The sequence below is a fragment of the Panicum hallii genome, chromosome 1 (assembly GCF_002211085.1).
Source record: "Panicum hallii strain FIL2 chromosome 1, PHallii_v3.1, whole genome shotgun sequence".
In the NCBI taxonomy this organism is placed as follows: Eukaryota; Viridiplantae; Streptophyta; class Magnoliopsida; order Poales; family Poaceae; genus Panicum; species Panicum hallii.
In genome coordinates, this window is record NC_038042.1 from 56,381,630 (window position 1) to 56,392,262 (window position 10,633).

Here is a 10,633-nt window from a genome sequence, read left to right on the forward strand (position 1 = left end):
CTAGAGGAGGAACGTGTTGATCGGTAAAAGTGGGAGTGGAAGTATCCTACTGGATGTAAAACAAATTCAGCCGCAGAAGAAAAAAATAGCGTGGGCAACGGCGAACGTTGTGTGATCCGCGGCGCACGGCCCGGCCCGATTCGACGGCCGGTGCGGTGCGTGAGGCCATTTACGCTTGGAACCCAACGCGCCTCGTCCATCGCCGGCCAGGCCCCGTGCGCATGAGGGCCATGAATGCCCGGCGGAGCGGCGGCGGCTTCCATGATTCCTGGCCTCCGCCTCCGTGAGCGATCGAGCAGCCATGGTCTGGCATAAATGGCCGCCGTGAACGGATCACGAGGGGGCCCGTGCGGCGCGACGGCAACGGGATCACGCCTTCCGTTCCGTCCCACGCGCAAATTCAAGGCGGCGGCCTAGGACACGGTGGGATCGAGTACCCCGTCGCGCGCGCTGGTCCCGGTAACTAACAACTAACCGCATTATATTACCGGGTGCTGTAATAACTGTAACTGATACAGCTCCCACGCACGCGTGCTTGGGCCCTCCTCCCCTGCACGGCAGCAGTTCACCGCTCCGTGTAGCCTCGTCGACGGATGGAGTTTCTGCAGCAGTTCAGTCTGGAGTCTGGACCCTGTTGAGATGCCGGGGATTTGGATCGTTCCGAGTGGTAGATGCTGGCGGTTGCCCGAGTAACTTGGGACGGAATCTTGGGAGGAGATGGGAGAAAACTGGCTGCCGAGACCACCAGGGGATGGATGGATCGATCTCGCCCGGCGGCAGCAGAAAGCAACGCAACAGCGGCGCGGCAAGTACCCCTTGGAAAGGATGCCGTTGATTCCCACGGCCGCGGTCGCGCTGGGCCGCAGCCACGCGCGCCGCTGCTAGATTCGACCAGCTGTGCATGCCCCTTGGCCCTTGCCTTCCATGACTGACACCAACCGCCGTGTCTCCGCGTCTGGTCCACCCCCCGCTGCTGCCGACGTCGCCTGCAAGCAAGCGAGAGCGACCCCCACACCCTTTTTCATCTTCTCAAACGGCACGAGCAGAGCAGGTCTTCTGAGCCACCCGTTTCGAGATAAGATGGGCTGATCTGAGCCCAACTTGCTGGTAACCACGTTGATCTTGCTCACCTGCATCAGTCCAAGAAGGTTGTAGCCAAGCGAGCATGGACAGCGAAGCGGATGGTTCTTCTACTGCTACTTCCTACGAGTACTAGCGGATAGCTAGCCAATGCAAGCATCAGGAGAGCATCGCATCGGATTCCTTGGGAAAACGGCAAGCGGCGTTCGGCAATGGGAGGGCGCGGTACGGCGAGCGATCCGGCATGGGGAGGGCGGGGAAAAGAACAAACCGCCCGAATAGCTGCCAGGACCCCCCGTCCATGCGGCGCCCTCCGCTTTCACCAGCCCATGCCGATTCACTGTGCGCCGCTGCTCCGCCACTGTCACCGTCCTTCCACGCTCGTCTCATCAGGCACGGAACGCCGGGGACCATCTGGCCTGGCGCAGGGAGGGGTGCCAAGGGGCCAAAAGAGAAGGTTCTTGCTGCCAGAGCGCCCAGGCCGAGTTTTCATTGATGTTTGCTCTGTAGGAGCCTGTAACATCTGTTGTTCAGCTCTGATCTTGTGCTCCCTACTGCTGTTTGCTGCCACCGGTGTAATTTTTTGTCAGCTATAGGAATTACTGCCAAAACAACATTATGAGCATCTAGCTACTCAACTTGCAGTTCTTTTTATTTGTTTTAATCCTAGTACTGACTGACACTGCCATTGTTTGGGCTACAGCCATAGTCAATGTGTCTTTGTAGCAGTAGTGCTGCTGAGATTCCTGGGTGGAGGATCCGGTATATGCTTTGCAGGTCTGGTATATTTCTTGGATGCAGTGTGTGCGCGCTCCTGTTTTAGTCTATGTCCAACCGTCGTTCTCTGTATGTTTCTTTATATCCGTCATTTACAGACTTATCTACAAAATTCTCTCCTCTATATCTCATTTCTCTCCAACAACGTTCTCTAAATCTCGTTCTCTATACATTAAACCCTATATTAGAAACGTATTTTGTTCCAAATTTTTGTACGTACGTATTTATCATACCTCAAATGCTATGGATATATTTTATTTTTATTTAATCCAGTATTTAAAGCGTAAAGAAAAAATAGAGAAGAGGAGAGAGAATCTCTATATATAGAGGAAACCTGTAGCGTTCTCTATCTTAGAGATCCATTTAGAGAATGCTGCTGGAGCATGTAGAGAACGGAATCTTCTGTGTATATATAGGATAGAGAACGGTTTAGAGTCTCTCGTTGGAGACAGTCTTATTTGGAAATGGATACCAGTGCTAGTACCATCTGTGCATGTTCCATGCCCCCAACAAGCCGACTCTGCTTTTACTTACTCCAAATGTCAGTCTAGTTACTGTTTAATAGTCGTTCCAGCAGGAGGCAAGTAAATTACTCATGGCTCGGTCTTAATTTTATCCAGAATATCGCCGTTGTTTAGGTCGGCTGTACTAATCTGGAACCCATCTATTACCGGCTTACCGGAGAGAAGCTCATCTAGTACTACTCATACTCCTTTTTTTTTTTGGGTCTCTGACGGGAGAAGCTCAAATCAGAGGATAGCGTCGCTGGGTAATTTAAGTGCGATTCAGATCGAACCATCTGTCGCGATTAGTGAGCCACATGCTACTACATCAGAAGATGGCGCAAAACTTCGATTGGTCAGATCGAAGCCATGCATGTGATGTGACCAGATCTTCTTTTTGCTCCCTGTTTTCTTCATATCATGGCACCGATTCGTCAAACTATACATGCAGTATTTCAAAGTTGAGGCTGAAGACTGCCCAATCTGAAATCTGCCTGTTTCCCTTTTTCCCTTCCTTTGTTTATTTAAACGGATGATTCCCAATCTGTATGCGCCGGCTATTATTATTGAATCCTATGATGAGGTGTTTGTTCGTAATGTGGTAAGACCGTAAAGGGCATCGGATCCATTTGTACTCGGAGCGGAAACGACGAAATACCGTCTTATATAAAAACACAACGAAGGGAGAGAATCCAAGGCCACACTGCACCAGAGGTTGGAGCATAGTACAACATTCTTTTTCCCGTCCACCTTGAAGGGCGTATGAGAGCAGGTAAAGTCAGGTACTGTCACTGTCCATTGGTATGCCCGTCAACTCCTCCTCTAGCGTCAATCCTAAAAAAGAAAAAAAGAACTCGCCTTGCATACATGCATGGGTGGTGGTCAACGAATGGCTTTCTCTTAGATGATTTATTTTTTGCACTCCGGAAAAAGAAACTAATTTTGGTAAAAAGAGCGTTGGACCAAGAGACTGAAAACAAGATACAGTAAAAACAACATGGAAATGGAGGTAGATTTTTTTTTAAAAAAATAAACGAATAGAGGTAGAATTGTCACTTGGATGCCCATTTATCTGGACCACGAAGCCCAGCCAAAAAAGCAATACGGACAGTGCACTGCACCGCGAAAACCGTGGAAAACGGCATGATCAGCTAGTGTGCCCTCGATCGCCAAGATCAGCAAGACCGCAACTCCGCAAGAGTACAAGCCCGACGCGGCCAGCCCGACGGAGCCCATGCGCGCATCGCCCGGCAGACCTCCGAGCCCAGCGCGCCCGGGCATGATGACAATTGACACACGTGCACGCCCGCTGCCCATCGAAACGGCCGCCCCTGCTCGCTGCTCTGCAAGCGCGGCTCCCGCAGGGCCCCGTCCAGTCGGGGCGAGACAAGCGGTACCGCCTCTGTGCGCGCGCTCCCGTCCCCTCGCGCGCGTCGATCCGTCGGGGACCTGCTCTGCCAAGGTTGCTGCATACTGTGATCGATCCGGCTGGTGCTTCTGCCTGCTGGGAGTCTGGGACTGGGACTACGAGGAGCACGGTCCGGTACAAGGAACGACACGGCCGCGTCCTGCGTGGATCTGTACGGGTGGCCGGTGGGCATCGGCGCCCGAATCGGCCGCCCCTGTTTGACATTTATGCCTCGCGCTGCCAACTTGCCATTTACGGCCTGCTGCTGCGTCGGCATGCCCAGTTGCTCACTGCCTATCTGACGCAATGGCAAGCGGGGCCAGGCATGCTCCAAATTCGAAAACCTACTCGTTCCGGTTCCTAATTCTCAGGCGTCGTGTTTATCGGGCGAAATGGAGACGATTGCAGCAGAGCTCTTTCGGCCGACAGGCTCTCGTCAGTGGCAGGCGGCGGATAGAACCTGATCGAGCAGGCCAGCCTCCCGGCACTGTTCGCCGGGCCGGGCCCGGACCTGCCCCCAATCCTGCTGCTGTGCCAGACAGAGCACGCTTTTTCAGAGAGAACCTTTCGGGAGTTACTCCACTGCTGTACCTGTACTGTATACTGCTCCGTCTGCCGCAGACCAGAAACCGTGTCCGCCTAGCCCAAGTTTCTTTCGTGCTTCAGGTAAGGCTGCGCCGCACCAGAGCCCGTCCGTTACGTTTTCCTTTTCCTTTTTTGGCCCCTCACCCTGTTATATGTACCCCCGCGACGTTTTCATCAACGGGAACAAAGCCTGTAACGCGACCCTCGCAACGTCCCTCTCCGTAGAACCGCACGGTACGGTGCTGCCGATTAAACGCCGGCGCTCCTCGCCGTTATGATTTCGAATTTGAAATCCCACAACGAACCCCAAGCCCCCAGCGGCACGCCAACCGTCGGATCCGCCGCGCTACACGTGTCGGCCCCGCAGGACAGAGGGGGGCCGCCTATCTGGTGAGCACGCGTGCCAGCCGCGGAAGCTTCCTTCCGTTACGTCCCTTCGGTGGCCTGCACGCCGTTCTCACCGGCTGCACCCCGTCGCCCCCGCGGGCGCGTGGTCGCGTACCGGCCGCGGCGGGTGGGGCCGGCCGCACGCGACCGGCACCGCGCGGCGCGTCCGGTCCGCCGCCCAACGGCCAGATCCGGCTAACGGCGCCGTCAGGGGGGAGCGATCCTGGCCGTCGGATCCGGAATCCCATCCCCGCGCCGCGGCATCTTATATTTGTACGCGCACGCGAGCGCCCGACGGAGGGGTCGAGAGAATCCAAAGCGCAAGCGGCAGCCGCAGGCAGCGCCGCGCAGGCGTGAGAGGGGGGGAGAAAAGGAGGAAGCGGCCAAGGGGAAGCGAGGGGAGGCCGGGGCGGCGGCGTGCGTCATATGGGGAAGTACATGCGCAAGTGCAGGGGGGCCGCGGGCGAGGAGGTCGCCGGCGTCGAGGTCACGCAGGTCGTCGGCGTCCGGACGAGGTCGCGGACCGCGGCGGCGCCGGCGCCGGCCGGCGGTGTCGCGAAGGTCGCCCCGAGGAGGAAGAAGGCGCTGGCGCCGCCGAACGTGGCGGCGGGGGAGCCTGCCGCTGGCGGTGACGGCGGAAGCTGCTACATCAAGCTGCGGAGCCGGACGCTGTTCATGGCGCCGCCTCAGCAGCCTTCGGCGCCGAGGGTTCCGGTGCCGGCGGAGGCTGCTGGTGCCGGCCAGGGTGCGGCGGCGCTCGTGCCCGGGCTGTCGCGATGCTCCAGCACGGCGTCGTCTGTGGACGTGGGGTGTCAGGACAGGAGCCTTGCCTGCCGCTCCGACGCCGCGAAGGTGAGAGAGGGGAAACCCTAGAATTCGAATTCGAAAATGGTTCGAGATCTCCAGCGCCTCCCGTTGCTGAATTCCGTTGTTTCCTTCGCTTCTGTGGCTCTACAGGCAGGCGGGGATCACAACCTGGAGGTCTCCGCGAGCAACTCGGGGAGCGGCCCGGAGCGCGAGAGGTTGGAGAATTCTCCTTGTTTCTCCCAAATCCTGTCGAATTATGCCTTCCGGCGTGCTCCTGACGTTGTTCCCCTCGTGGTTTTTGAAAATTCAGGAGAGAGACGACGCCATCGAGCCGGGCGCACGGCGAGGTCAGCGATCTGGAGTCGGATCTGGCGGGCCAGAAGAACAACGGCCAGTCGTCGCCGGCTCCCCAGCTGATCACGCCACCGGCGGACGAGATCAAGGCCTTCTTCGCGGCGGCCGAGAAGGCGCAGGCCGAACGCTTCGCTGCCAAGTAAGTAACCTCGTAAGCCACCAGCGGCCGGAAAAATTACCGCGTGCTACTAGTAGCATGCAGCGTAACGTTACTGGCTTACCGCACGCAAATTTCTCCTCCCGTCGTCGTGGCGCGTGCCGTGACTCGGTGTGATAGAATCTGACGCGCGCGGCTGCGCTCTCCCCTTGGCAGGTACAACTTCGACGTCGTCCGCGGCGTGCCCCTCGACGGCGGCCGGTTCGAGTGGACCCCAGTGGTCAGCATCTGAAGCGAGCGTGCAGTACAAAGGGATCATCGGAAGCTAGAAAGAGGAGGAGAAAAGGATGCCCAAAAAAAAAAAACGGAAAAGGAGAAACCAAAGAAGAAGCATCATAGCCTAACCACCATTCAACTGTTTTTCGTCCATGCCTTACTTTTCCTGAAGTAGCTTGTAGAATCGCATCGGTAGTGTTTACTGTTTATCCAGAGAGGTTACCTTGACCCCTATAGATCATCCGCTCACTGTAATTGCTCTCCTGTATTTTGGATGGAATTTAATTCACTGTACAGCAGCTAGCTGCCTTGCAAATCTGATTGTCTGATCAGTTAACCGCCGCCGTTTGGATATTTATTTTCTTCTCTCTTTGTTGCTGGTCCTGAATCCTGATCATCCTTCCGCATCACGCTATGTTCCATCCATCTGGTCATCTGGATGGTAGTACTTCGTTTCGTATCAACCTCACCGCACCTCAAGGTGAAAGATTTACCATACGTTTCTATGCACATACCCATAAGTCAAACCTGCAAGTAATTCGTAAGGAATCTTTCAAAGTTAGTTTTACCTGGCTATATTTACGCCGTTTGCATCTTGATGAGATGCAAGCACAAGCAGAAGAAGAAGCCATGGTGACGTAGAGCGCACACGAGCGATCTCGGCGAGATTAATTTTATCCCCTCACCTGCATCTGACAGGGCGCAGCGGTACGCAGCATAATCCCCATGCATCTACTACTGTATCCCAGGACAGGCAAACTGCAGTGGAGGCTTCTATGGCGTGCCGTGGAAAGAAGGTTACGGCGAAGGTGGGGACCCAGCGGCCCTCGCTGCTAGCTCCCTCTCGCCGAGGCGGATCGCGCGCTGCTAGTGGAAGCAAGTCACCTCCTGCCTGCCACCATCATCATCAGCCCGGCAGTTAAAAACCCGCGGTTACGCAGTAAGGCGCGATTAAAGTAAGCCGTGCAGCATGATTAGCGTGGCGCTGGCGTAATTAAACAAGTGTCAGGACACATGTTACTGGGAGATGATGAGATGAGAGAGATGGCTTTGGATCATGTGAGCACATGGGATGGGCAGGGTGGCAAGTGGGTCGGAAGGGGAGGGGGTGGGAGCAAGGAATGTTACTGCCATCGGGATCTGGGCTGCTCAGTAGGTTGGTGAAAACTAGGAAGGCCAGGGCCAGGGAAGCAGGCGGTGATTCGGCGCCACTGCACTGCGTCGCCCACTGCCGCTTGCTGGCTTTGCACTGAAAGGGAGTGGGGCCTTTTTAATGCTGGACCACTGTTTCCCGTGGCTTTACCTCGCTGCCCATGGGCTCTCCCCTCTCCGTTTTCTGGCCGGCCGGTTACTAGCCTACTAGGTCTAGCCCAATATGGAAAAATTCACTCCGCTGGGTTTTTGTGCAGCTGCCTAGTAGTATATCGACATCCAAGTTGAATATATTCAGTGTCAGAATCCTTTTTTTCCCGTTACAGACCTGTCAAAAAGAATCAACGGCAAAAGATTAAAGATTATGCAGAGGTTTTTCTAGGCAACCTTATGCGGCCAGGAACATTATCATTAGAGGCCGGCATGACATTGCCAGTTGCCACGATGGAACATGGAGCAGCGCTTCTTAGAGACTCTCGCGTGGTGGTAGTTGAGAGCATAGGAGATGAAGGTTGCGTAGAATAGTGTCCAGCAGATGTGGAGGAAAGAGGCTGGTTGATGATTGGGGGTGTATGCTGGGAGAGATGGGCGCCATGATCTAGCAGTCGAGAGCACGTCACGTTCGACCTTATTGATGGCAAATAAACAAGTAGGCTTAGCGGCGAGCCGAGATCCGTGGATGGTGGGGGAGATCTTGGGAAGCCGGGAGGAGGCAAGCGCATCATCCCATCGACCAGACTACCAGAGAGCGAACCATCACCGGGCTGCTTAGAAAAACGCCGAGAAGCATATGAAAATCAGGGGGCAAGTACGCTTTGGGGGAAGCGTGGCGGGCCTCGGAGTCAGCGCCGAGGAAGCTGAGGATCCCCAGGCCGGTGAGACATTCCGCGAAAACCATCCAGTGGTGGCACTGAAACTCTGGTTTTTTGTACCCCCACTTTGGGTCCTAGCTTTGGGGTCCGGTAGTGGCACAGACTGGCAGGGTTCATTCCTGTCACTTGCTGGCCCAACCTCCCGCCGTCAGGTCCGCCAAGATCTGCAGCTCCCATCTAGAAGAAAACCCTTTTTTAGACGAGGCCATCTGCTGAGGCGAGAGAGAACCTGATACAGCAGCATAAATTCGAAAAGGGGATCCTGCTGTGCGTGACAGTCTGACAGTGGCTAATGATAAGAAACTAGGCAGGGAATGGCAGAGTGCCAGAGTTTACGGCAGACGGCGTCAGTTAAACGCCCAGATGCTGGCCATCAATTCCATGGATCGGCATAATCTTCTGCCGCTACGAGTACGGACCCCCCCCCCCCCCCCCCCCCCCCGTGTTAACTGTGGTGCCTGCAAATTCCGGTGGAGCAGCAGCTAGCGATTCGATCCGGTTCAGGTGAAGCGACAGGCGGATCGACCCATCAATGACGCCGAGCCGGTGGGCGGGGAGTACGGGCGAAGGACGGTTTTGTGCTGCGCGAGGTTGCGAGCCAACCGCATCTTCTTCCGGCACTGTGTCAAGGGTACTTCCGCTGTACGTACGGTGCCGCTTGTTTCCGTTGATGTTGCTTGGCGCATTCATTGGCGTCGCAACTTGCGTGGTACGCAAGGGAGCGGGTCGGGTTTGTGATTACGGGGTGGGTGGATGGTATTTGTGCGAAATCCGTATGTGATCACGGGATGATCGGCTACGGGTTTGCTTGGATCTGGTACGGACGGGGCGAATGGCGCTGCTGCATTTTTTTTTTTTTGCCGAGGGATGGACGTATGGAAAATCATCACTGTACATCCCCATTTTACATCTGAGGTGAACAAAAAATGGAGGTACGTTATCTCTTGGGAATGATTGGACAAGGGTGATTGCTTACTGAAAACCTGAATGTTATTAGTAAGAGGAGGAGAACGGGTGCCGAAACTTGGCCCATGGGAGAAGGCCTGCTCGGCGGCAATGGGACACGCATGTGGATCCAGTTTAAACAATTCAAGCCCATCTCCCCCCAACCTTTGTGAAGAGTCCTCAGCCCAAAATTGGGCCACGGCCCATCGCGCCGCGGTTTTTTTTCCAGTGGGTCGGCTCGACCGCTAAGTGCTCGACCTCGCCCAGCCGAGGCGGATCGCGCGCCGGCCTCGCGTCACGTCCCGCACCGCCCCGGCGGCACGGCGTTCGTGGCTTTCGTGCGGTGACTGCCGCGCCCCAAGCCGGAACCGACCGACCCGCTCGGCCGTATGGCCGGCGCCGCCGGTCACGGGGCGCGGGTGGATCGAGGCGCCCCGCATCTCGCGTCTGTCTGCCGGGCCGATCTCGCTCACCTCGCGCACGGCCGCGCCGTGGGTGATCGGAACGCTCGCTCTCGCTCGTCCCCGCGGCGCGCGAGAGCGAGCGTTCCCAGCTGTAACAGATTGACGCTACGGCAGCGGCACGCGACGCGACGGGACTTGCTGATTGCTCGCGACCGGATTGGTGCGTTAGGTCGGGCGGACGGGCCAACGGCCTCGCCGGGACGAGGAGCCCGCCCGCTTCATTGAGCCGGATCGGCCATGTGTGGCGGTGTCGCGTTGCGTCCGCCGATAAGACCGACCGGTGTGCGAGGACAGGCCGGCGTGCCCCGCCACCGGTCAATGTCCACAGGGCGACGCGCGGATGGGGAGCGGAGGACGGCGAGCTGTGAGCTACTGAGCTCTCTGTGGCCTGTGGCTCTGGGAGGACGTCACGCACGCACACCGTTTGATTGGCAATGATAACAACAGATTCAGATACATCTCTCTCTAGATCGAGATGGCCTATCAGTCTATCGCCATAATTTTGTTGACATCGCAAGCTAGCTGCGATGCAAAGATCTGCTCGAAACAAAGTTGCATTGTGACCATCGCATGTCCTCGATCGGCTCCCTGGCCAAAGTTCTCTTCGAAATCTGATTCAACTTCCAGGAATTCAGGTCCTTTTCGGTTGTATCAGCCATCAGATAACAGTGATGCTACTATGTTACCACGATCTGAACCTCCTTCGTACTACTTCAGACAGGGGGTGCATGCCAAGATCTCCGGCGCAACGAGTTTAGCGATTTAGCGATAGGGCGTAGCCTCCACGTGATGCTGCCGTGGCAACAGTTCCTAATCCAGCTTCAGAGGTAAGGGGAGTGCATTATTGCCTTCGCCCTAATGGCTATGCCTAACCGGATTAGAGAGGGAGAACGGCTTCTCTCTCTCTGCACCACCAAGGCACCAAT

The 10,633-nt window shown here is 56.2% G+C and overlaps 1 protein-coding gene across 1 annotated transcript; it reads left to right on the plus strand.

The window, feature by feature from the left end:
• The first annotated feature begins 5,025 nt into the window (after window positions 1-5,025).
• LOC112892456 (cyclin-dependent kinase inhibitor 1-like) lies at window positions 5,026-6,624 on the plus strand. The gene is made up of 4 exons (XM_025959618.1): window positions 5,026-5,592; window positions 5,698-5,762; window positions 5,858-6,040; window positions 6,215-6,624. Exons 1-4 carry the CDS (start codon window positions 5,167-5,169, stop codon window positions 6,288-6,290), a joined length of 750 nt encoding a protein of 249 aa, XP_025815403.1. The 5' UTR covers window positions 5,026-5,166; the 3' UTR covers window positions 6,291-6,624.
• Window positions 6,625-10,633: the final 4,009 nt, after the last annotated feature.

Bases quoted from the DNA above. Each gene is read 5' to 3' on its own strand.
- LOC112892456 (XM_025959618.1), top strand. From the start codon at position 5,167: ATGGGGAAGTACATGCGCAAGTGCAGGGGGGCCGCGGGCGAGGAGGTC. The intron at 5,593-5,697 runs GTGAGAGAGGGG...GTGGCTCTACAG, and splicing joins GCCGCTCCGACGCCGCGAAG to GCAGGCGGGGATCACAACCT. The intron at 5,763-5,857 runs GTTGGAGAATTC...TTGAAAATTCAG, and splicing joins AGCGGCCCGGAGCGCGAGAG to GAGAGAGACGACGCCATCGA.